Here is a 27,188-nt window from a genome sequence, read left to right as displayed (position 1 = left end):
CAAATCACTTTCCTTGTGACTAAAGTATGGGCAGAATTTGAGCCCTTGCTATGCACAAAAACCAGAGGAATCTAATTCAAACAGGTCAGTATTTCCTTTTCCACTTTGCTTAAACTATATATAATAGTACCTCCTTATTATATTTCCACTGACCCCCTCATAATCACAGAATCATAGAATAGTTTCAATTGGAAGGGACCTTAAAAGATCATCTAGGTCCAACCATCTACCATGGGCAGGGACACCTTCCACTATAACAGGTTACTCAAAGCTCCATCCAACCTGGCCTAATAATGTTGGCCTACTATCTAAAGCAGAAGGACACAAATTAGGATTCCTGAGATCTATTCAACAAGTCACTTTCTGATTTTCTTTTATTTGATCTGAAAGTAGGAAAGAATGTCATTTACCTCTCTTCAACAACACATGTTAGATCCTCACTTAATTAGAAAACTAAACCAAATATATTAAAAGGAGGTTGTAAACAGAAAAAAATAAAACCTAATGAACCCTTGTATTGAGGAGAAGTGTGAGACACAGACACATTTGGAATCCAGTTCTGGCAGGTCACTGGCATCTAACTCCACATTATCACCAAAGACAGCTCAATTTACTCCTCTTTTTAATGTGAAAGTGAGGGCCAGTGAAAGTTGTCAGACTGACATGATGAAAGACAAGTACCTAGGATACATACAGAAAAAAAGCTTCCATCATATAACTCTCCCTCCAAGTTGCTATTATCTTCAACCAACAATGTCATTCAAGAGTTTAGAAACTCATGAGCCATCACTCCACATATCACTGGAGAAAACGGATGCTAAGCTCTTCACCCGCTGAAGCAGGCATGCAGCCTCTCTTGCACACAGAGAGTGCCACTTCTCTCTATTTTCAATATAAAGTGAATCACAGGCTCTCACCCCATGCTCAATCACGATCCTGAGAGTTCAGTACAACATCTGTACGGAACAGCATGCTCTGCTTTCTCCTAAGGGTTCCTGAAGGGACTACAGAGGGAGCCTCGGGGAGGAAGAGCTGTGTATATTCAGGTGTATTAAGGAAATAATACACTTCAGTATATATTTCAAGTCTATTTGAAGACAAAAAGAGTGTCAAGCTTTTCCCCAAAGGGGGTGCTAATAGGAATTTAGCAAATCAAGTGAGCCAGCAGCTGCTGAGTGAGCAGAGGGAGGCAGAGACTGTGGGCCTCAGAGACTGGTGCACTTGCTCAGACACTTTGGTGGCACAGTGAGGAGCAGATGGCAATACTGCCTGAGGCCATTAGATGGCAAAGGAGGCTGCAATTGTCGCTTTAATTATGCCACTAGTTCTGAGAAGTACTTGTTACGTGGTTTTTTCACTGAACAGCAGTGTGGCTTCTCTTGGGGTGATAGAAAAAGCAGAGACACAGCAAATCCCAGTCAGTTTTCTGCACAGTGTCACTGACACCAGCTCCTGCTTTTACTTACTGGACAAGGTCCCAAATTTCCACTCATGTCTGCACAGGTTCTGGATCAGCAAGGGCTGTTTCAAAACAAGATTTCCTAATTTACACCTGGAAAGGATTAGACACAGCTCTACACCACAACGCAAAGAACATTCTGTTTTCTAAAATAAGCAGCTAACATACTCTAACCAAAGAGGAAAAAGAGCAGGTCTCCTAATAGGATGGCTTTCCTGTCCTTGATTCCTATTATTTGAAGTCCTCCACACAATTTGAAACCATTAAGATGTCCTCAGGAATGTCTACTTTCACAGCAGAAATTGAGACAGAAATAGGAGCCAGTTCATTCAGTGTCATACTGCAAAGCCAAGACAGTGCAGGGACATAACCCACTGTCCACCACAACTGGGCTGCTCTCCCCCCTTTTTGGATGATCCAAGAGCTACCTGCCAGCTTGTTGTACTCTTCATCAGACAGACCGTGCAAAATTCTCAGAATATCAAGCCAAAATAATGAAGAGGTCAATAATTCCACTGGAAACTGGAAAGTAATCCGCAAGCCTAAAAATAATCTAAATCTGTAGCGGAAAGGGGACTGCTCTTGACATCACTTGAAACATAGATGGTAAGACTCTATAGATACAACACCTGTTTCTCTTTCAAATTCTGCACATAGAGAGAGACTCAAAAGGGGAAGAATTCAGGCACAAGACAGTTTTTTAAGATTTCAATTAGCCTTTTTTTTTTACTAGAATTTATTTACTGCAGAGTTAAGCATCTCTCATAGTTACAGATTCTCTATTTATATCTGCTAACTGTGCAAATTTCCTGGTTCCCTGATTCCAGACCAGCTGCTGGGCACAGCTGTGCTCCAACAAAGGTACCAAAACCAGCAGGATTGCTGTGGGACTGTCATACTTCCCTAATTTCATCTGCATCTGGAAAAGGAAATCACAGTGTTTTTCTCACCCACTCCTGACACAGCTCAACAGAACATTATCAAGGTAATTAAAAAAACCCTCAGTGATAGATGGCCAGTCTGAGAAGCTCCCAAGAGTCCAAAGCTTTTAAACATGGCACTAAAGCTCCCTGCACAACGTACAAGGTTGCCAACACAAAGAATACAGGATTCTAGGTGCACAGTCACCTGCAAAATTCTTGGACAGAGCAGAGGACGTTCTGTGAGCAAACAGACATGTGGAGAGACCAAGGCACAGAATTTAAAGCAATATAGTCTGGCAACAAAGGAGCTTCTGTTCAGTGGAAGGAGGCTGACGTAAAAGCAACACAACTAGGCAGAGCACCAAAGTGCCTCATCAACACACTGCAGCACATATGGTGCTCTGTGGCATACAAATTGTGAAGTGGGTTTTATGAATTTCATATTCATGTGGGCATCAGGCTCAAGGCCGCAGCATGATCAAGCCTACACCCAACAGAGGAGACCGGTACATCCTCTTCCTGGCAGGTACTACTGGCTACCTGAACCTTGTCCCTGCTTCCCCTCAGCCACTGGCTCTCCTGAACCCCATCCTTACTGAATGGCCACTTCACACCCTGAACACATTACTTTACATATTTGGATTTTACTCTAAGGGCTGATGGGCCCTAAGCACTACAGGGGGCAACCCTGAGGTTAGTCAGTATTTCCTGTCTTTATTCATTCAAACCTAATTGCTTTGCCAAAGATCAAACAAAGTTCATGACAGAGCAAGACTAAATGCAAGCGAACTAAATGGTAGACTGTGCTTTTGTTGTTGGTTTTGGGTTTTATGTTGATGAACAATATTTGGGATGACAGCTTGTCAGTAAGAAAAAGCCCCCATCCTCCATCTGCCAGTACACTTGTTTCTTCAGGTCATACACTGTCTAGAGAGAATGAGCCTTACATTAGGCTCTCCTTTACCAGCAACCTGAAAGCAACACATGCTCTGCCTTCCCATATTTCTCTTTCTCATGAGTCTGTGAATACCTCTTCTAATTGAGATCTGAGTTTGGGATTTGAAGTTTTTTTGGCAACAGTTTTTCCCTACAGCAGCATTTGACAATACTTTCCTTAACAACATTCTTTTCTCATCTGATACTGTAACACATGCTGCATAATAGTGCTTCTAATTTGCCTAAACATGGAGTTTGTTCCACAATTCTTTAAGATCTAGAAAAGAAGCTGAGGTATCAAAATGTTGTTATTTTACACCATTAACCACTAACTATTCAACCTTTCCTAATTCAGTATGAGTTATTATAACAAGTAATTACAATAAGAATCAAACAAAACCTACTTTGGGAATCAGTGTCTTGCATGTCTTATAAACTTATTCACATACTAATTAGGAAAACATATCCAGTCATTAAGAGGATTTAGAAAGGAAAATAGGTCTTTTGAAACTGGAAGACATTTCCAGGTTATCATTCTGAGGCATTCATTTCACAGATCCATACAAGCTAGAAACAGAAGAGCTGGCTAGATTCTGGAGCTCCCTTCCCTTGCTTCCCTCTTACAAAGTATATTTCATTAAAGTGTACAGTAGCCTGGCCTTACTCTGCTGTTTTAGCCATCCTAATTTCCAGTGTCTAACTGATGGGGTTTCCTCCTCTTTTCTAGTATTCCTGCTACAGCAAAACAAAGCAAAAGGAAACCAAGCTCATTGGTGGGATGCTATGATATTCATCACTTTTCTTTCTGAATTTAACCCAATATTCCCCAATTAGTGTCCTATGAACTTTCATAAAAAATTCCCTTCCTTGGGAAGGTAGTCCTCTCATCAGAGCTGCTTCATCATCCTCCCCTCAGGTTATTATCTTTCCAAGCAAGATGTACTGAACTCTTCTAATATTTCTGCATAATTTCAGCTCTCCTGATTATATTTCAACTTTTTGTGACAATTTCCTTCATGTTGTTCATTTCAGTCAAAGCTGCTGAACAGCACTCTCTTTACACTTTTTATACTCATATTTCTTGAATACATATTTCTACTCATGTGACTAGGAGTACTTCTCACTAGCATGAAGGTAGCTGAGTATCCAATGTCACTTCATTACTACACAATTTAACTGGTCAGGAGTTGATATTCAGGTTTATTATCCTGGTAAAGGTCAATGGGTAAACTATTTAAGGATCCTTTCTTGTGTGCTCTGTAAATCTCATATCACTATCAAGTTAAATACATCCAGCCAATCACTGACACACCATACAAAATCTCATCATTTGTTTAGTGCTTTAGAAAGGGCAATGAATAATTTTGCCTTTACAACACCAAAGAAACTAGGAAGTTTTTTCCCCTGGAGTGTCCCAAGTACTACAGCATTTTATCAGCAAAAGGTTGCCTTTGCAGCACTGTGTCTCAACAACCACACAAGGATTGCATTAGCATTGCCAGCATAGACAAGTAGTACAAGACAGAAAGTCATTGATATTTTAAAAGAAAATCTCTGAGCTTTAAGGATTTTTAATATATGTTGCTGGTCTAGTCAATGTTCACGGAATCATGGAATCACAAAATATGCTGAGTTGGAAGGACCCACAAGAATCATAAAGTCCAACCCTTAACCCTGCACAGGACCATCCCCAAGAGTCACACCACGTGCCCAAGAATATTATCCACATGCATCTTGAACTCTAGTAGGCTTGGTACTGTGACCACTTCCCTGGGGAGCCTGTTCCAGTGCCCAACCACCCTCTGGATGAATAATCTTTTCCAACATCCAACCTAAATCTCCCCTGACCCAACTTCAGGCCATTCCCTCAGGTCCTGTCACTGGTCACCACAGAGAAGAGATCAGTGCCTGCCCCTCCTCTTCCCCTCACAAGGAAGTTGTAGACTGCAATGAGGTCTCCCCTCAGTCTTCTCTTCTCTTCTCCAGACTGAACAGACCAAGTGACCTCAGCTGCTCCTCATACGGCTTCCCCTCCAGGCCCTTTAGCACCCTCATTGCCCTCCTTTGGACACTCTCTAATAGTTTAATGTCTTTCTTAGATGGTGAACAAAATTGCACACAATATTCAAGGTGAGACCACCATCAGTGCAGAGCAGAGTGGGACAATCATCTCCCTTGCCTGGCTGGTGATGCTTTGCATGTTGTTCTTACAGGGATATGAACTCAAATTATTAATATACAAAACCAAGAGTTTCCCCATTTCTGTACTACCAATACTATGAAACAAGTAGCAATAATAGGAAAATGAGTTAGATAACACAAAAATAAGTTTCTTTCACTAGGTCAGATTTTCTACCTGTTCTCATGGCAGGATGTCCATTAAGCTAAGAAAAACTATGAAACAGAATGTTGAAGATTAGCAAAAATTAGTATTTTGCTGGCCTTCAGCTTTTCTTGTCCTAGAATCTGAAGCTCTTAGTGACTCACTAATTTTTCAAATTGCAACCCTTCTCTGATTCTGGAAAGTCTTAAGTATCTGGGATTTTTTTGAAGCTAGAGAAGGCACAGAAAAATGAACTTGTCTATAGTAATATAAGCCAGAAATAGAATCCCAAGACATGTCTATATTGTATAATTTTGTCAAGCACTGAATTAGTGATGTCCCATATATGTCAAGGCTTGTTTTGTGAGAAGCCGTGATCAGACTTTCTCACTCATTAGCCCAGCAGTAATGCTGAATTGACATGACACAACTGCCCATGCTCACAGCTCGTCTGCAGGTATTGACACTGTAACAGTCAGCAGACAGTCTTGCAAAGCAAACAAGACTACACACGCTGTAGCATAGGACACTCTGTGCCCGATACATTGCAACACACCTGAACAGCACCTGTAAGGCAGCTTTAAAATATTTCTAAGTAATGGCACTCATTGTGCTCTTACCCCTGGTCCACGGGAAATCACTGTGTCTTTTAGCTCTCATTGTCAGATAACATTTTCTTAGTGTTCATTTGCTCCTTAAGTCTTGTACAATTTCAGTTTGTCTTATAAGCATCTCTTTACTAACTTTCTCCATGTATTGGAGTCCTCTGGATTTTGATCAGACACATAGGGAATGATAGCTGAGTGAGTGCAATGCTGGGTAAGAGAGGTTGACCCATGGGGAACTGTATGGTAATCAGCTTTTCATTATTGCATGCTGAAAGGCTAAAGTGATTCATGAGTGCTCTTTTGAGTGGAAAAATAGGAGAGGAGGAGATTAAGGAACTCTGCTTCTGATATGAATTATCTCTATCCTATCACAGTATACAAGTATTTATCTCCAGGAACTTCTAACCAAGTATTCCAGGATTATACCACCATGTCTGCAGAGATCTACAAGCATTATTTTAGAGACATCAGATAGCTTCTTCAAGGTGGAAAACAGTAGCTTAGTGACCTAACAACTAAATTAGCTGATATCTTAGATTCAGAGACTTAAAATCCAGTAAAGTAAATTAAACCCCCTCAGAGTCAAGGTCTGTGGCTAATGACTTTTGTAATCTTAAATCTTACTGTAGTAATCGTTCTATATCACAGTTTCCCAAAATGTAAAATTATTATATCAATTTCCTTTTGGAAATACTCTACATACGGGGGGAAAAAATGGCACTTGTTTGTATAGGATTATCAATTTGCACCCTTATAAAAAATAATGTGTGTTTATTTAGCATATTCTGATAGCCCAAAGACAGGTAGAGAGGTCAACAACTTCCTGGCTTTCTCCCAGCTATGACCTTGTCTGTTTCAGTTTAATTTGAAGGTTCCTCCGTGAGTTATCTGTACGGAAAGGTACAAAAATTCACTCACCCCCATCTCTGGCTTCTACAGAGGGGTAATATTGTGAGATTTGGCAGGCCCCACAATGCTATGGCAGAGAATAGCCTAAACTCCATTGCCAACACATCAACAGCGTCAGATGGGTTACAGTTCATTGCCTGAACATTTTTGTCTCACCTCAGTACTGAAAACATCTAAATTCCAAATACAAACAAGCCTAATGTCAGGATCCTCTTTCCCAGTTGTATCTGAGTGGTCTTCCTTACTGCCCTGAAGCTCCCCTAGGAAGCCTTCACCGGGAAGTTTCTCAAGCATGTAATCCAGGAACAATGTCGACGCAGGAATAACATAATATACAGTTTCCTGTAGGCACCCAAACAGATTCTGAGTTATAGTTCTTGAAATGCACAATCTCTTCAGTGCCTAACAGGATACTGCCTTTCAAGGGATCAACATGGGAAAAGAAAGTTATGGGTGCCACTCAGTTTAAAAGGATTTTCTTGATCAACACTTTGATGCAGCACATTGATAAGTATCTCTCCACAATCTGAGTGAAAGGGTGCCTGGGAAAAACCAACTCACAGCAAAAGGGACACGGTAGCTGTTTCAAAGCTGCTTCCCATGGAAGATTTACTGACTGAGCCTTGGCTGGTAGCACAGACTAGGGTATGAACTATAGGCAACACACACACAGACACACAAAGGTAAATGACCTGCATTTTAACTTTTACAGTTTCTCTCAGAAAAAAAACAGACAAGAAAACCCCAATAGTGTAAAACAGGATAGATGTGCTCAGCAAGTCATCTTCAGACAGGAGGAAAAGACAAAAGAAAAAAGAAATCACAGTAGCGTAAATCAGCCTGGGGAGAAATGGCTAAATGAGGATGCTGATTGCTAATCTACATCCTGTCACTCTGACTTTGTAAGCAGGTGAGCTCAAGAGGCCACGTGTACAAAAGCAGTCCCATAAAAGCACTGTTTTTCCCATTCTCATCTGTATTCACAGCAGACAAGGTTTTCGCTTTATGGCTGCAATGTTCTTGTTTCTTCTGCAGGTCCATTAGCACTGTGTACATTGCACAGTCAATACCAATTCCAGCCTACACTTCTGCCTTTTTTATTTGGACACAAGTCCTTCTGTCTGCTGGATTCATTACTCTTCGACATGGCTATTTGTAGTATCCCTTTATGGTTTGATTATTTTTAAAGCAGATCAAGTGCCTTTGACTTTAAATACAAAAATTAAAAGATAAAGCAAAAACAAAGTAAGCCATTTAAAAAATAGCACAATAAATCATTTCTGGTTTTCTTTATTTTAATCCATTTTGTTTTGCATAATTATCCAAAAAGCTTGCAGGCTATAAAATGACAAACAAATAAACAAAAAGATACCGAAGATATTAGCCTTTTATTTGACAAAGATCTATTTATTGATTTCCTTGTTCCCTTTTCCCACATCTCAGGAAATCTTCCAGGATGTTCCTTGCTCTTCTGCACCAAATAGGGAAGTGAAATTTGATCAAACTGGAAGGTGGCAGAAGGAATCCAGCAGACTTAGGGGAATGGCACACAAGCATTTGAACAAGATACCGAACTATGATGTTGCCTCAGTAAAAGGGAGGGCGACAGACTGGGACAGGAGTGAAACTCCATCCCCTTGAACTCTGGACTTTCTCCACCTCCTTCACCAAGGTGGCTAATGGCAGCTCCTTCACACCACAGTGGTGCTCTGAGCATCAGACTGGGACTGGGGAAAAGTGACCTGCCAATTATTACCTGCACCTTACTTTAGCCACACCCTCAGATGACCAACTCTGTGTTTAATAAGAAGAAAAGCTGGAATTATTAAAAACACAGCTTTGAGGCAAGCACCATGGCTGCATTGCCAAATCATCCTCTAGTAACACCTGACAGGGAGAAAAAGTCTAAAATTCAGCACTGGTCAGTCCTCCAAGAGGATAGAACAATCAAACACAAATGCAGGAATAAAGGAAATTTGCACAAATTCGACAATATGAAAGTTGACCAGCAGAAATGGGATATCAGTGACTTTTGGGGTTTGCACCAAAAAAGTCAGACTGCAACAGAAAAGAACTTCAATCGGGTGATGGTCAAAAAATGAAGGAAACCTGGATGTTTCCACAACTAGGCACTGAGCTCTTAGGTTTCCACCTCTAGGAATCAGAACCTGTACACCAAGACTAGTGTAGGGTCTACAGATATTTTGAAATTTCTTAATATGTCAAAAGTCTTTCCTTTGGCCTAATTTTTCTCTTCAGTCACAATCACTTATAACAGAGAGATTTAAAATCAATAAATAAATAACAGAACCATAAAATATTTGAGGTGGCTTCTGTATTCTTGCCTCCCCACTCTTCAGCAAGTGCATGCCTTTTGCCAATCACTTGTCCGGAGGAGATCTTGCTCTCATGTGGCAGATGATACCTGCAGCACAAACTCCATTTTGCTCTGCTCAGCTCAAACCCTCTTGCTATGTCCCTGGGCTGGGTGCACTAAGCTGCCTCATAGCTCTTTCTGTCTCCAGCAGTCTCACACACAACAGAGAGGAAATCAGAGCTACAGAAGAAGAGCTCCTACTTTCACCATTCTACTTTGTAGCTCTACCAAAGACCAGGCAAGTCAGGAAGAGTGACCCATCTTCTAATCTCTAATGCAAATACTTCTCCAAGAGATAAATAAGGTATATAAGGGAGAGGTACTCTCTATATATTTCTCATTCTAAGCACAAGCCTAGGGCTCCCAGAGCCATCAATCCAACATGCTTTTCAACTGAAGGCTGAATTGTCACTTTCCATTTTCCTCATTTAATGAAAGGTAGTGGATAAAAAAAATCACTGCTAAAAATACTGCATTTTTTCTTTCTCAGCAGCTTGAAATGGGACCTGGGGGAATTGGGGCAGTCAGACTTGAAAGTCTAATTTCTCATGACTCCATTTGAATCCTAAAGTCTGGTGCTTTGATTCCAATGATAATCTCCTTCAACCTGCCCTATCCTTTTGCTCCCTTTAGCGGTATCACAACATGAAGGATTAGAATTCCTCCTTGTTCAGAAATGAAGAAATGCTAAGTTGATCACAGGAACACAAGATTAGGGTGGTAGGTATCCCCTACCCAAAGGGACCAGGCTGACCACAAGGGGATCTTGCCTTAACAGGCAGAACTTCAGAAGTCAACAGCTTCAGGACATAAAAAAGCATCATGAGACCAAGAGCACTTATTATGAAGCTGCTTTTCTTGTACATCCTCCTTGCTGCTGTGTCTCTCTAGTGGGAAGACTTTTGCATTAATGTGACAGATATCTCCCAAATTTTATGTTTGATCTACCCACCTACTCACCACCTATAATCATCACAAAGCAGGAAGTCACTCTGAAACTCATATTAAGCTTTGATAATCAAGATACAGTTTCCCTCTTCTGCACTTTATCTCCCAGTTTTAACCTCCTTGTTCTCAATTACCAGGAAAAAAAATGAGGATGCTGTTAAGAAATAAAATAAACATGATGAAAATTATCTTTCCTTTACACATTCTCAGACCTTTAGCAGAGAGAGTGAGAGTGGTTTCTCTTCTGGAGAGCCACGCCTTGGAGTCTGGTACCTAGTGGGCTGTTCTGTGCAATAACTGCATATTAGAGAAGGCAGACAAAGCAAGCAGGTCAGGGTGAGCCAATATACACCACGAAATAGGATCTTTCCATGCTTATGGTGATGGTTGTGCTTTTGCATATCCTTTCCATATCACATAATAGCCTCATCTAATCAATCAAAGTGTCCAAGAGGCGACTGCCTATCTCCATATGGAGAAAGAGTCAATTAAGGGAGCATCATGAATGCCAAGTCTTTCCTCTCCCCCTGAGATGAATAGAGAAAAAGAAATGAGACAGAAAATGCACTGTGCCAGTGCCTGCCTTTCAGCTTGATGGCTTCGACCAGGCAAAGCAGAGAGATAGAGAAAGCTAATTTCACAGATAACATCTCCAAGGTCTATATAGTAATTTTAAATATTGGAAATAATTTTTCATGACAAATGAATCTACTTCATCCTGGTCTCTTCCATCAAGATATTTCCTTTAATTGTAGGGACAATTGGCAGTCTCAGCAGAAACACAAACTGGTCTGATTGGAGGGTATGGAAAGGAAGCAAGGTATGAAGTCACAGAAACTGAGATCAGCCACTGAGCTATGAGAGACTCAAAGACACAAGGTAGTCTGAAGCAATTCTTGCACCCAGTGTCATCAGTTTGGACACCTGAGAAATGGGAACAGACATGGTGCATACCCATAGTAAGCTTACTCTGGATGATCCATGTGACATGCCATTATATGTCTTGTTGGAAGCTTACCCAGGAAAGCTATGATGAAAAGGTGAAAATGTATTTCCTTCTCTCATGATGACTTACCACTTCAGATGATCCAAGTTTTAGTAAATTCTACCTTCCCCTGTGTGCTGATTTTGGCTGGGGTAGAGTTAATTTTCTTCCCAGTGGTTACTATGGGACTGTGTTTGGGAATTGTGCTGAAAACAGTGTTGATAGTAGAGATGTTTTTGTTATTGCTGAGCAGTGCTTACACAGAGCCAAGGCCTTTTCTGTTTCTTATACTGCCCCAACAATGAGGGGGGCTGCATGTACACAAGAAGCTGGGAGGGGGCACAGACATGAGAACTGACCCCCAACTGATCAAAGGGATATCCCATGCCACAGGGCATTGATCTCAGTATATACAGTGGGGGGAAGAAGGAGGAAGGAGGAGTTGTTTGCAGTGATGGTGTTTACCTTCCCAAGTAACTGTTATGTGTGATACAGTCAATGTTTTCCTGGAGATGGCTGAACACCTGCCTGCCCATGGGAAGTGGTGAATGAATTCCTTGTTTTGCTTTGGTTTTATGTGTGGCTTTTGTTTTCCCAATTAAACTGTCTTTATCTCAACTCACAAGTTATCTCACTTTTACTCTTCTGTTTCTCTCCCTGATCCCACTGCTGAGAGAGTGAGCAAGCAGCTGCATGCTATGTAGTTGCTCTTTGGGGTTAAACCATGACACCATGATACTCAGTCAAACTGACCTGCTATGACATGCTGTCCATAATCTAAGAGTTATCTAAACAACATTACGCCTCGGTTCATAGATATGGTGTATTTTGTGGCTTACATTGAGGAGAAGGCATTGTTCTGAGCTGTCATTTATATACCAGCAGATAAAAAAACCATCATTACAATATTGTTCCCGTAGAAGAAGCCTATACTAATAAAAGTATAAGATTCTAAAAAGCATTAACCAAATGTTCTTACTTGTCTACCCATCATCTTTTTTGTTGTTTTTCTAATGCTTTTTACAGGAGTTGACAGTACACAAAATCTAATACAGTTTTGGGTAATCGTATTTCTTGAACTGGGTGGACCTTGGGAAAGTTACACTCAGCAATAAACAGCCAAAAATACAGAATTTTAGAGAAATTATCTTCTGTGCCATAAGCTAACATATTCAGATGAGATAAAAAGCACCTGGTGTACTAACAAATTCATATGCAGCATAGAAGGCAGGAGTGGCCTTAAATATCAAGAGTTTATGATGATGGAGTCAGGATGAAGAAACTGAAAGAGTACACAGATAAAAAAGTCATATCTATAACATTATACAATATAGGAGAGACAATAGTTGGTTTTTATATGGTCTCAGATTTTCCAGCTGCTCAGCAGATGCTGTTGGAGATTATCACATCAATGAGACTCTTCAAAGTTAAAGTTCAACAGCATAAAGACCACGAAATGGTCTTTTTCCAAACAGATATAATCACCCTGACTTTTGAATTAACTGCACACTCTTCTGTACTGAGGATATCACAAAGGCATTACAAGGCAACAAACACAGTTACCTGCAGTCATAAAGTACATATATTCAGAGTGGCTTTTGACTGAATATATACATCTATGGACAAAAAAGTTATAATGAGTGGTAAGGACCTCAATATAAATCCACAGAAGTGAGAGACTTTGAAATTGTTCTTTAATATTTTTTCTCTTCCCTTACAAGCCCCACTGTGGTTGCACTGCCCTTACTGGAGCTAGCACAACAGCTCATGAGCATCTTGGGAATTGTTTCAATGTTAGAATAGAAGTTACCCCACAGAAGGTAAGAAAAGGATTATAAAATGGAGGATACATAAAAGCCTAATACAGTAGAATAATCCAGCATTTATGCAACAACAGTAGCCTTCTGCTCTGACACCCAGTCATTATGGAGAGATACAAAGGAGCTAATCACATAAAGCCCAAGCCTGTGTTTCAAGAGCAGGACTGTGAACAGCATCTCCCACAGACATAGCTGCCTGGGCCAGCCATAAAGGGAATAGTGTTACGAATGGATTGATGGCTAGTGAGAAAATGAACTTCTCACACAAATGCCTTTAGCAAAGTTAACGTTCTTCAGATCACATTAGTGAAGATTTTACTATAAAATTAATGAGAAAAATTGAAATGGATGTGAAAGGATTGCATGAAAATTTTTGCTAAACTCAGATGGAGTATTTTTTCCTGCAGTTTGGAGACTATTTGGTAAATTTTATGATAGTCACTGAATATGATGCCTAAAGATTTTTAGGCATTTTGTAGATTTTAATATAGCTGTATAGTTTTCTTTTACCTTAGACGCTTTAGACACTTACTAAAGTCTTTTCTCATGGTTTGAGAATGAATTTCTGTTTAACAATCTTTCCAAGGACAGATATTTTAGCAAGGGCATCCTGTTTGGGATGTGCACCTGGACCAGAATAATAAGGTATATTGTAGACAAAACAAGGTGGAGGGTTCAGAATGCTTGGAGGAGCTCCAACAGTTCTGAGGGTGGTACCAGGGGCAAGAGTGGTCTTAGGGTTGATGTACCCACTAGAAATGGTAATTAGTTAAAGTTATAAAAGTGTGAGACTTCTGTGTGTGTGTGTGCACCTATGTACTCCACGCACCTGAAAGCTTTCATTAAAGAACTGCTCTCTACCTTATCTATACTAATATTGTTTGGAGATTTTTTTCTCCCATTTTAGGCATCAAATAGATGAGGTCCAAAACAGATCCGATTTCTAACATCTTTCACTTTATATTATGAAATCATAATAATTATTCTGATGTTTTGATTTTCCTAGTCTTTGACTATTCAAGATCTAGCAAGGATTAAAAGCATTAAAACACTGCAGTGAAGACTTTCTCCTAATGTGTCTATCACTCCTGGGAACCATCATTACTATAGGAAAATCTATTCTCAGCAGTTATCCAGCATTTCACTGCAGACTCAGGAGGTCTGGACAGGCCAAAATCCACCAACACATTTGAGTTGTTTTAAGCAAACCTTCAAAGACATAAGCATCATCAAACATCTTCACTAAAACAAAAAAGAAATCTGTGCTGATACCTGCACTTGAGACAGTAAAGCATGCAGCACTTATACTACATAGTAAATGACTTTGTAGCATTTCTAATTACCAGTAATTTTGCAACATCTCCCTTTATTGCATACATAATGGACAGATGTCTATTGTCATTCTTAGTAAACACTGCTGCAAAGATAATAAAATGTGTAGCCCTATGTCCAACATCAGTGTTGCTACCAGCAGGTATATTGCTGCTCATAGACACTACGCCACAAAACACAGAAAAAGCTGGGTTTTCTCAAGGCTTTAGTTGTCTATCCATGAGCAGACACAAGCAGGAAGGACTCCTGATTCCAGCCTTTGGGAGAAGAACTGGAATGAGGTATTTCTGTCTTGCTGCAATGAATACTGGGTGCCACTCAACAAAGGAAATGGCTGCTTTGTCCTCCTTACCTGGAAAGGACTCAGGCTACTTCCAGTTCTGAGCAATTAACTTTGGAGGTTTAAAATCTAAACCCCAGTGTCTTTTATTTCAGTCTTAAATGGTCAGAAGTCTCATACCAACCTGCTTTTTCCAATATTATCAGTATATGCAAAAAATAACCCCTAAAAAACCCCCCAAAACAACAACCAAAAAAACCAAACACAAAACCAAACAAAACCCAAAAAAACCCCGAACAAACAAAAAACCCACCAAACTCCAATCAAGTCAATTAAGTAGGAGAAAGCATTAAAAAGTGAGTGATCAACAACATTTGATTTTCACTGGCCTAAAATTATCTGATTTTCAGTTGTCTTTTGTTCTGTGTCCTTCCTGGGCTTTTGTCCTCTGCAGTCCCTGTCACAGTGTTTCAGTAGAAGGACAGCATGTAGAGGTTTTAGGATCCACCAAGCAAACCTCATGCATCTTTTTGAGCCCATGGCATTTCCACTGCAGCTACAGAAAATAGTTAATTTGAATACAACACCCAGTCCCCTCCTTCGCTTGTTTAATGCCAGGGCTTTAGGCTCCTTTTCCTAAAAGTCCACAGGTTGTGAGGAGGTCCTTTGTAATCACAGCCAAGTAGTGCATCATCCTCCATGAGCCAGATACCAGCTCCTACCTCTGACATCTTAAGTCCAATTAACAGGCAGCTGCAGTGATCTGATGTTGCAACTGATGTCAAATACTTACAAATTGGAAGGCAAAGTGTAAAGAAGACATTAAGTACTTAAAAAAACACCAAAGATGCTTCACAGTAGCCGCACTAACCCTTCCCAGTCTTCTGCACGTCCACAAGAGCCCTCCAGCCCTTCTTGCTGTCAAGACTTGCAACTCACGCTAATTTCTACTGGGCTCAATTTGGGAAGGCAGCTCACATGCAACAGGAGGAAGCATCCCATTGCATTGGAAGAATCTTTTTGTCACTTATCTCAAAGCTTGCCCAACAACTCATGATCAGAAAGCATTTGGGTAGCATTCGCAGGGGATTTCACATATTTTAGGTCCTTCATTTCAAACTAACTAGTAAAACAGCAGACCTGTTGAAACAAGGTACTCAGAAAAGAGACACTGCGCTGCAGACATTTCTCTGGTACTCTATTATTTCTAAAATAATAGAGTATATCCTATAATAATAGGATGCAAGAATGATTAAATACTACCAACAGTACAGGCACCAAGTTTTTTCCCTAATGACCAGCACATCACAACCCAAGGCTAGCAAACTCAGTACAAAGTCTCAGTGTGCACTTGCAATTATAACTTCCACTTCATTGTGCCTGCCCTTCCTTTAAGAAAAATCCAAAAGCTACCATTCATTTTAGGGGTCTTTCTGACCTGATTAAATCTGTCTCTTCACCACATATAACAGGAATGCAGGAGAGCTCTGGGAGCAGGGGGAGGTGAAATTGTGACCACACTCCAAGGCAGTCAGAGCACCACTTACAGAAGGAATTGTGTCCTGTCTATTAGCTTCCTTTTATTTCTTTGCTTTGTGCCCCCCATCCCTCCCAAACAAGACATCCTCTTTTTTGTCAGTCCAGTAGCCTCAGAGTTTGGCACTGTTAACTCCTTTGCACCACAGGGAATTAACTTCTGGAGTGCAGCAATACTGAATTATCAGACCAGAATCTCCATATAAGCAATAAAAGAAAACAGGCAAATCACAAAAGGAGGCAAGCAGATGATGTTATTGCTTTGGATTTCTCCTGAGAAGCAACTACCTCCCTTCTCTGACTTCATGGGGAATGGAGACATTTAGTACAAGTCCTCATTGACAGGTTTCTACGTTTTTATCTTAAAAGTACTTACCAAGGCATCTAAAGAAGCACACCATGATAGTTCATTCTATTTTCAAAGCCAACAGTGTTATTTCCTAGCCTGGTGGACAGCCACACCACTGCTTCCTTCCAACAGCTGCTCTGGAATCTCTCATTTCAGAAACTCATTCAAATGTTGCTATGTTTATAGCAGCTCCTTAATTTTCACAGTGGCTTAAGAAGGTTCTTCTCACATATGATTTGCAATATTGTCACACTGAGTTAGACTGGTTAGTAGAGAACCATTATGGAAAGATAGCAGAGGACAGAAAGTAAGGATTTAAGAAAATAAATAACTAACAGTGTGTTACCTGGTCAGCACAGCCTGTGGTGGGAGGTGTGAAATGGGAATTTGCTGCTGCTGCCTTTGCTTAGCCTCACAGCCTGGCATTGAGTATGTCTGGCCCATGAACCCCACTGCACTTTCATATCCTCTCAGCACAGTCTGGTCTTTTTCATTTCTCACCCCATCTCTTCCATGAAATTTCAATTACCCCAAGGAGAAACTACTATTACTATTAGAAATTATAACACTTTAAGACAGATAACACCTTTGTGTGCTTACACCACTGCCAATACTAAATGAATTATTAGGTACTGGAATTGTAAGAATGAATTTGAGGCCTTGGCAGCATTTCTCTGTTCTGTGCCCTATCAAACTCCAGTCACATAAAGGTTTCTCTATCTGCATTGCCTGAGCAGATCACTGCCACCAAAGTCCATGTTGCATCCACTGTAACTGGCTGAATACACAGAGGTGTTACTTCACTGACAAGACAAACTCCCATGAGCTTTAGATAGAGGTAGTTTCCTGCATACTGTGTATTTGTTTTGTTTCACCATGAATAAAAGGAACGCAAACCTCTTTTTTAACAGACACAATCAATTTGCTTTTTGAGTCCATTTAAATGTATAATGATCCTTCACACGGCAAAGTATAAAACGTATGAGAAATGCAGCATTACAAATGTAGAAATCCTATACCTGGAAAGTGGGAGATAGACTTTACCATCAATAACAACTGAATCATCTGCTTTTCTTCCTAAAGCTGTACATACGTCCTTTCTATTTTAAGTACTTTAACTAAATGTTAAGTACATGCTTTGCTTTGTGATAAAGAGTGGTTTTCCTGATAGTCACCAAGCATAGAAGATTCTTTATTCAAGCTCCCCTTCCCCTTAACCCTTTATCCTACATCTTGGGCTGCAGGAGTTACACTCCTCTTTTAACAGGACAGAAGTGTAAGAACCAAATAAAGTGAGAGTGATAGATAACAGATGGCAGACTGGAAAAGCAGGTCAGTAGATGTCCCCTATTAGAAGATCTAGCCTGCTCCGTCTTCATCTCTCCCCTTACAAGCCAGCCTGGCTGCCCCTGTCCTGTGGCAGCTCATTAGTCACAATGCAGCAGTGCCACTGTGGCATGGTAGCATCTCTCACTTCGATTCCATTCTCAGTCTACATCTCAACTTTTCTCCTTCCAACAGTATTTGGATCACAGGCCAGGTGAAGTCAGGACTTGCAATAGTCCTTGGGTGTTAGCCCAGGAGAATTAAAAGTATTATCATTAGTAGCCTACAGCACTTCTGTTCACAGAGGCAAAATCTGACATCAGTTGTCTGACATCAAGCAGTTGTATCAGAGCAGTATGAGGCTGCTATGTAACACCACAATAAATGCTCTGGAGTCAAATCCACTTCAATTTGTACCACTTTTTTCATTTCTCCAGTCTCAAATATTTATTCCCTGTGAGCCGCTTCTTGCGCTGCCGAGGAACATCGGGCATTACGGCCATGTTTTGCCTGACACTGGCACTAAACAAGTAATGGGTCTGTAGTTTCTGATTACAGACAAAATGAGTTTCTCAGGATTAGGACCTTTGCATACATCTTTTATGTTGTCCTGAACTACATTATCACAGTTTTGTTAACCTTAAATACACTCTGAATCTAAAACATATTTATAATGACCTCAAGTTCCCACACTAGACATTCATTCATAAATGTATCCTTCTAATTCAGACTGATGCTCGTCACAGCACAGTCACGTTATGGATCTTAGGCCAGACTTGAGATTCATTTCTCACAAATTAAAATGCTTACATGCCTTTAACCTACTGATTTCTTTTCACTGACAATAAAAGAAGTAAAAGCTAACACCATAGATATCTAAAGGTACATGAGATGAATCCTGTTCTTTATGTCACTGTTTAGCTTTGGATTCTCTTCTGTGAACCAGATCCAGGAGATGAACATGAGACAGAGTTCAGAAATTCCCGAATCACAGAGCTGGTCAGTGTTGATGGTTCACTGGCAACTTAGGGCAGCATGCTACAACTTGCTGGCTGTGAGCAGCTTTATGAAAAATCACAGATCTTGTGCTGTAAAACCTAAAAATCCCATAAAGTCTATTAAAGAATTCTGGTCATTAACAAAAACTTTCTACAAAGAAGAAAATTCTCTAGAGAGAGAATGAACTACAAATCTCAATTCTGCCTAATATTTTATGCACTACACCTAACTTACATGTTCTTTCTCATAAGTGGCATGCTACTATGATCAATATTAAAAAATGCATAAGGGGGACACTGAGTGGGAAAAGAGTTGCTCAAATATTTACAACAGAAGCCCAAAAATATCTGAATTTCCAATTCTAAGACGTGTGCTATAACCATGGTGCCAAGCAAGGTGATAGAAAGAAGGGGCTGAAAGCCTTAAGACTCTGCTAATGGTTTACAGTTAATTCTTGGGTGTACTGTGAATGTAGTTCAGCCCAAATGCAGTGCTAATGGCCAAATATTAACAGAAAGATTTGTTTCAATATAGAAAACACCCATTAGGGAGTATTTTCTTTTCTAAGTGATCCTACCTTCATCTTTTTCTTTAAAGTCACTAATCTACCTCATTCTGATGGTGACAGCAGCACAATAAGGATAACAACAATTAATGGAACCACCTAAATATTTTGAGAAATATATAGTTCAGATATCTTACATTAGTAAATTCCTTTCCATGTGGTCTATAACACACACAAAGTTTTGCCTGCCTACCAGCATTTGGGCCTCATATCTCCAATTATATGTCTTTAAATCACCATTCAGAGTAAGTACAAATAAGATGCAGAAAATCTTCCATCAATCTCCTACAGATTTACCTTATCAGAGGTGAACTCAGAGATACGCTGTTGTTAAAACTATCTCATTAGCTGCCTTTACTCATAAACAGTCATCAAGGAAATCCTACCATAGACAAAAAAAGAGGAAAACTAGACAGAACTGGGATTCATCATCTGTCCTATGCAAGAAAAACCTCCATAACTTAAGTTCACACTTGATACTGTTTCCAGACATATGTTTGAGACTTCTTACATGCATCTGCATTTTCTGCCTCAGGACACAAACCATACTTAGCCAAAGAAACTCTGGAACCTGAAGACAAGGTCTTCAGAAGGCTTAGGGAGTGAAGTGGCAAAGTAAGTTAATGAAATGAAGGTAGAAAAACTGGGAGGAAACAATCAGGGAAGAAAGTCTTCTGCATGTAGGGAGTGGACTTTAGCATTGGGAAGACCAACAAAGGCAGGGAAAAGTCTCACGAGAACACTGGATTTTGTTCTCTTTCTCCTGCACACCTTCAGCTTTGTGTAAATGAGGTCAGAAAACTCGACTTACCTCGCTCGCATGTTCTACCCCAATAGCCAGTGCCAGTGCAGTCACAGATGAAGCGGTTCCAGCCATCCTTGCACACTGCATTATTCTTACACGGGTAGCTGTCGCACTGCTTGGTGCTGAGGCGGGAGCAGGAGGACTTGACTCCTGCAGCATTCTGCGCCTCTGCCAGCTGCCGGATGTTCTTGCTTCTTCCATCAATGAATAAGTCTCGGATACAGCCGACATAGCCATAGTTCAGCATTGCTGTCCAGAGCTCTGTGGGAAGGATGAGTCCTGCCCGGTTCTCAGGCAGCCCACCAAGGTACATGTCGCCTTCCAGATCTAGGATCTCGCTCTCCCCACTAGCAGTGAATGGGGTGCGTCTGCTGTTCACGGATATAGTACCTAAATGAGGAGGAAAAGAAGGCATTAATACTTTCAGTTACAGTCTCAGTTTAGCTCACTTTTTTCCAATAACTGAGTGAGGTTAAAGGTTCACCATAGGAGAGTGAAGATTCCTCCCTACCCAAATGCAATTCCAACAGATATGTTAGCTGTGTGTCTCTCACACAGCTCTGTCTCCTCTTGAACTATAGGTCCTAAGTACTTCCCTGCAGTGACTGAAGATCATGTGTCTGTATCCCAAATTGCATTATAAAGTCAGAATTATAACTGTGCAATGGCTAAATAATATGTAAAAACTGAGCATTATTCAACAGTATTCATCCAGTAAAGCAAAGACTTACTGAGAACGTACAGAATTTTGATATAGGACTGGAGAGAAAAAAGATAAGCAAAAGAATAGTAATTCACACTACATAGCTCTTTCAGAAAACACTTAATCAGTACCTCCAAACCTGGACCTGGATGATGGAACTAAATAGACATCATCAGGTTTGTAGGTGACATCAACTTCAGGACAACAGTTGATGCATTGGAGGAAGCACTAGGCTACCATTCAGAGAAACCTTTACAAGGTGGATCAAAGGACTGATAGCAATATTTGATGTAAATCAAAAACAAAAAATACAAAGTCCTACACCGGGGTCAGAATAGCCTCACACAGGTTGCAGACCAACTGGCTAAGGAGCAACTCTGCAGGAAAGGACTTGGAGATGTGGCAGGCAAGGATCTGAACATGAGTCAGCACTGTGCACTTGCAGTGACAAGAGACACTGATCACAAGTTGCAATAAGGTGTCCAGCCAGGACAGGGTTAATTTTTACAGTAGCCAGGAGGGGGGATCTCACATCATTGCCAGGGGTGGGGGAGAGGGGCTCTCTTGCCAGGAGAAGGGGTTCCTTCCAGTCAAGCGTGTTCCTTCCAGTCAAGAGGACGGAGCAGCAGGGCAACAATGGTTCCAAGCCAGAGGGAATGATGGCATGGTGCTAGTGCCCAGGCAGAGGGAGTGGTCAGGGTGGCGTGGTTGCGCTTGGGTCAAGCTCCATGGTGAGCACTTTTGCATGAGAATCACTCTTTTGTACACTTTTGTTACCAATATTGTTGCTGCTACTGTTCATTTTATCCCATTGTCGTTTCCAGTATATTGTTCTTATCCCAACCCGTGACCCTCACCTTTTGTGCCTCCAATTCTCCTCTCCAGTCTGCCACAGGGGGGAGGAGGAGAGGAAGCGAGCAAGTGGCAGTGTGGTTTGGAGAGCCTGGCTGGGGGCACTAAATTGGGAAGTACTATTCCTAAACCACCACACAAGGGAATCTCCAGCTCCATAGAAAAGGACATTTTTCACCACAGGAATAGTCAAACATGAGAACAGAAACCTCAGAGAAGCTGTGGAATCACCATCCTGACACGACCCTGAAGAAAGTCTAAACTGAACTAGAAATCTCCAGAAGTTTGTTCCAAAGTAAAATACTCTATTATTTTACAAAGAAAGTTTTCTAATTTCCATTTTATAAACAGGAAAATTGAGGTAGAGAGAGACAAAGGTTATCTCTGAAGAACAGTTATTATTAAAACTTTAGTAGCTTCCATACGCTCCAAGCAATATGTGGGCATACTGCACTGAGACCATTCCTATATATTTCAAGAAATTGTCCCAGCACATAAAATAATCAGAACATATAATACATAAATAAATAAGAATATATGAAACAGATATCATGGCTGGGCTTCGCGAACGAAGATTTGGGAAGGCTTTATCCCCATTTGTTACAGAATGAAACAGATACAGAAAAGCAAAATTATTTGTTAAAGGTCAGACAGTGCATCCAAAGAAAAACGGAAAACATGATGCACATCTCTCACATCCCAGAGTAGTGTATTCTTCTGAAGAGCATTTAGCAGCTTTCGTGATAGGGGCATCTGCCCATCAGACACTCATCTAAAAATCAGCAATTCACTCTCCCTAGCTGTAAATCATCACCTCCAATTGCCTTGTCATTAAGATAGTCTGTCTTCAGAGACACTTATCCAAGCTTTAAGATTAATTTCACATAATTGCATTTTTATCTACACCCCTAAAATAAGGTGGGAGAGTTAATAGAATTAGCCCTATTTTGTGTCTCTATGAGAAAGTACCGACATGTATACACACTTTTTTCCTCAGTTGTAATAGGTGTCCTCTTAAGAGAATGGTACGTACGACACAAACACGAGGTAATTTCATGTGTGTGACGTTCAGGAATAACTGAGGAATAATGTCAGAGGCAGCAGAGTGTCAGAAGCAACACAGGCATTACAAATTAAAGGCTCAAAGAGAACAATAGTTATTTGATGAACCATTTTGTAAAAACAAGCTGCAGCACCACAGGCATTTTCTCTTTTACAAAGTAAGAAAAGAGAACACATGACAATACACATACAGTTTCACAGGCAATGTGTCACAGAGCCACGGAACTGCAGTCCCCCTTCCAGCATCTCTGCTGCTACTTCTCAAAAGCAGCCTGTAGAAATACTGGAACACTGAGCTCTAGACAGCTGCTACTACAGAGAGAAAAAAATATCACCTGCAAAAGCCACAAAGGTAAAGAAACCCCCTAAAGGACAAGAAATGTGGGATACCAAGAAGTATAAAACCTGGAGAAAGATGGTGAGATGATGAATGGAAACAGGCTAGACAGAAATCAAAACATTCTGCCAGTGTTTTGCACTCTGCAACAATTCCTGCAAGGAGATGGTACTAGTTTGGCTGCACAGCATTTTTAAGACCAACCAGCTAAGAAGGAGAAATTCTGAATTGACCCTAGGAAGAAGCACTTCCATGAGTTGACACCCTTCCCCCCCCCCAAACCCATATTTGCAACTCTGTTTAGAGTAGATCCAAGTTGATCCAAATCCATCTTGAGAAATCAGAAGCATCCAAGCATCTCCTTTCCAGTGCCTTAGGCACTTTGCGCAAGATTAAAGAACTAACAGACCAAAATACCACAGTTACTGAGGGCAGAGCTGGCATACAAAGCAGTGCACTGATGCAACTGTACATTAAACCTTCCAGTAAGATTTTCAGTGTCTGAGTGGGTGGGACATCATGTATGTTGTGTAGCTGATGACCAGCTAAAAATATTGTGTAACGAGCTCACGGTTCCCCAGCTAGAAACTGTGACAAGTTTTGTGAACACTTTGTGGGAGCTTTCCCCAAGGACAGAAGGGTTACAGGACACTAGGTGCCCAAGTCCTTGCTACCAGCTTTTGTCAGAGTAGAGAGACGAAAACAGCTTTTCTTGCTCTGGCAGCCAACACAGACCAAAGCATACACAAGGCCTAAGGGGACTAGAGGTGCCAGAGGTTATCTGAGCATGACTGCCAAGCTCCCACAGCGCTTGTGCTCCTGCCTTAGTGCATCGCAGTAGGGAATATGTGCATTTTTAGGCTATTTTACTAAGCTCAGCAGAACCTGAAGTTTTGGATTATCAGAGAAATGGGAAAAAGAAGGGGAGAGATGACACCTAACAAAGGTTTGTCTGTTTTAGTAAAGAAAATCAGAACCTCTAGGTCACTAGCTCATTAAACACCAACGGCTGTTGTTAGCCTCAATTAAGTAAATTCATTAATTCAGTTTCTAGATAACAGGCATCCAAATTGTGGGGAAAAGAAAAATCTTCAAGGTGTAACCATTCTCCACTCCACATGTGGGAGAAAAGCCAAGGAATAAACAAGAAGAGATCCAGAACTCCTTTCTCATGTCAATCACAAGTGTCACTGAATAAGAGTGACTGATGCTTGCTAAAGGGTATGATGTAAAGAAATGAATGCCAGTATCCTGGTTTTCTCAAGACACAAGACATCAGTCACTAGGATCATTAACCAAGTATTCATTGTCAGAAGAAAATATACTTTAGAAAAACAAAAAAAGGGACCAGAACATACAAACATGTTCCTTCCTATTGAGAAAAGTGTTTCTAATTCAAAACTTGCTACTTCTAATCAATGTCCAGAACATCACAAATCTCCCTGCCAAGTGACAAACAAGTCAGTTCTACACTTTTGTTCATCAATTAGTAATGCTGTCTGTCACACTCTCCTAGTTTAAATGAATGTGTCCCTGTTCCTAGGGTTTTACAAACATTCTTTGTGGAGAGCCTAGAGTCATTTCTTCTCCCTCTGCAGTTGTCTCTTCAGGGACGAGACAGTCACCAAGTGAGCAAGCAAAACTGAAGTCAGTACTGAATGCAACTAATTGAGTTTATCCTTGGAAGCTAATTAAATTTTAGCAATTCTAAAGAAATCAAAGCTCCACTTATTTATTTATGGCTTCCTTTGTAAAATGTCCCTATCGATGCCCTTAGGAGATAGCAATATATAACCACACATAATAAGTCCCAGTAGAGCACCATGCCAAATACAAAGAAACTACTCACATCATCAAAGAAAAAAATAGCTTCAGGCAAAGACCTGTGCAAACAGCTAGGCCTTGCATGGTATCTAAAAGTCAGCTCTTTTAAAAACTCAGGGGAAGAAAATTCTAGCAGTGTTCTCTGTACTGATGGTACTCAGCAACTGGAAAAATCAAGTTTGGGATCTAAAACTATCATCTGGAGATCACCAGACAACCCAAATCCACTTGCAAATGTAAACAAAATTTCCTTTGAAGGGAAGGCTTTGAGATCCCAATGGTTCAGGAAAAAAATCGACTACAATTGTTCACATATTCTCAAGATGAAGTTGCAGTATTTGATCATTTTTGTTCTCCACAATTTCAGAGCACATCACGAGTATGTTAGCTTGATATTCAGCACTAGAAACAAACAAAATACCTCTTGGTAATTGCAAGGTAGGTGCATTTTTAGAAATAAACAAAAACACATAATTGAAAATGAGAAGCTCCAAGGCAAGAAAAAGGAACATCCACTGAATGTTGACTCATTAGAATTTGGCATCCAAAAGATGTAAAGAAGCCTAACTGAAAACTACAAAATACCAAAAGAAACAGAAGAGATGCAGAACTCCAGAACAAAATAGGGTGAAAATGTTGATTTGTTGGCATAATTTTGTGTCTGGTTGTGCCCATTACTTTTATTTTCCTCATGACCAGACACCAGCTGCAGAAACCCAAATGAGACCAGCGAAATTTGTCAAAGTGAGAACAATAGTTCTGAGGACCTTAAACCTTACCATGGCCTATAAAGAATTTATCACTATAATTATGCATGCAATTGAAAAGACAGATCCAGAATATCCAAGGATTGTGAATAAAATATTAATAGACTGCCTCTGGATGTGTTATCCAAAGTTCACACTAAACCTAGTCATCACATCTTTGCTTTGCTGGATAAACATCACTGGAGTAGCACCAAGCTTTTTTAAGAAGGTGACTCATCTAACAGGTTTAGAAGGTTCTGAGAATTAATACACAGCCCTTGGTCTGAACCTGAAATGTGAATCTGCTTAAGAAACAGTCATCACTCTACCTGATCTTCCATCTCGTTGAATGTCCACATGATACCATTCTCCATCATTGGCTTTCTTCTGGGTGGCCTTGACTTTGATGGTCCCAGAACCCATGTCTAGCAGCAAGTAGAGGTTTCCATCTAGAAGCTCAACTGCAAAGAAGTCTACCTTTGTATTTTTCTGGCTTCTGGCATCTTTCCTTTCCTGAGGCTTGCCATGGGTGAAAAGGATCAGTCCATTAGGTTCAGTGGTTCGGAAGTCAAATGAGATAGAGCCCATCCTTTTGGTATTCCACTTAGGCAGACTAATATAGGCCTCAGGTGTCTCAAAGCTGATGGGATCCAGCGTAGCCACATTTTCACATATGAATTTCACTTCCCCGTAGATCTTCATCTTAGTATCTCCAATCCGTGCCAAGCGAGACAGCTCCAGACGAATGTCATTATTCTTATAAACAACCTGCCAGACACAAGGAAAAGCATCATACATCAATCCTGCATACAATACAAATACCCCAGTTACTTTCAGCCATGGGAGATAAACTTCTTCCAAAAGGCAGGGGGAAGCAGAAAGGAGACAGTGCAAGAGTCTGACATCAAGACAGAGGGAGAGAGTTGAACCAGGAGTGTGTATAGAAATGACAGCAACGGGTACTTTGCAATAACTGTAGGTCACATAAGCAGTCAGAAGACAATATTTAACTGAAAGGCACTAAGAACAATTAACTCTACCACAGGCCCACTCGGCTGTAAAAGCTTTTGTACAAAAAATCCAGTGTATGTCTGGTATCATGCTGTTATATTTGCATAAATCCCATACAAAATACATAAAAAAAAGTGTAACCTCCATGTCCATCTCTACTAGCCACAGCAGGG

General features: G+C 40.5%; 1 protein-coding gene and 1 long non-coding RNA gene across 27 annotated transcripts in view; one reads left to right on the top strand and one right to left on the bottom strand.

Annotated features, from left to right (window-relative positions):
* The window catches only part of NRXN3 (neurexin 3), a 1,006,081-nt gene that overhangs the window by 659,571 nt on the left and 319,322 nt on the right, over nucleotides 1–27,188 (bottom strand). For all 26 annotated transcript variants that reach the window (XM_032692472.1, XM_032692493.1, XM_032692495.1 and 23 more), the window contains 2 exons: nucleotides 26,334–26,772; nucleotides 20,487–20,870 (listed from right to left, as the gene is read on the bottom strand). In XM_032692472.1, coding sequence (XP_032548363.1) covers nucleotides 20,487–20,870; nucleotides 26,334–26,772 — 823 coding nt within the window. The remainder of the gene's footprint in view (nucleotides 1–20,486; nucleotides 20,871–26,333; nucleotides 26,773–27,188) is intronic.
* Nucleotides 23,348–25,150, top strand: LOC116789098. Its single transcript, XR_004357881.1, has 2 exons — nucleotides 23,348–23,449; nucleotides 25,033–25,150. It is a non-coding gene; the product is annotated as an uncharacterized LOC116789098 (long non-coding RNA).

The sequence above is a fragment of the Chiroxiphia lanceolata genome, chromosome 6 (genome assembly GCF_009829145.1).
Source record: "Chiroxiphia lanceolata isolate bChiLan1 chromosome 6, bChiLan1.pri, whole genome shotgun sequence".
Taxonomy (NCBI): Eukaryota; Metazoa; Chordata; class Aves; order Passeriformes; family Pipridae; genus Chiroxiphia; species Chiroxiphia lanceolata.
The sequence above is the reverse complement of the archived record's forward strand: the minus strand, read 5'-3'. Positions and strand labels throughout refer to the sequence as shown.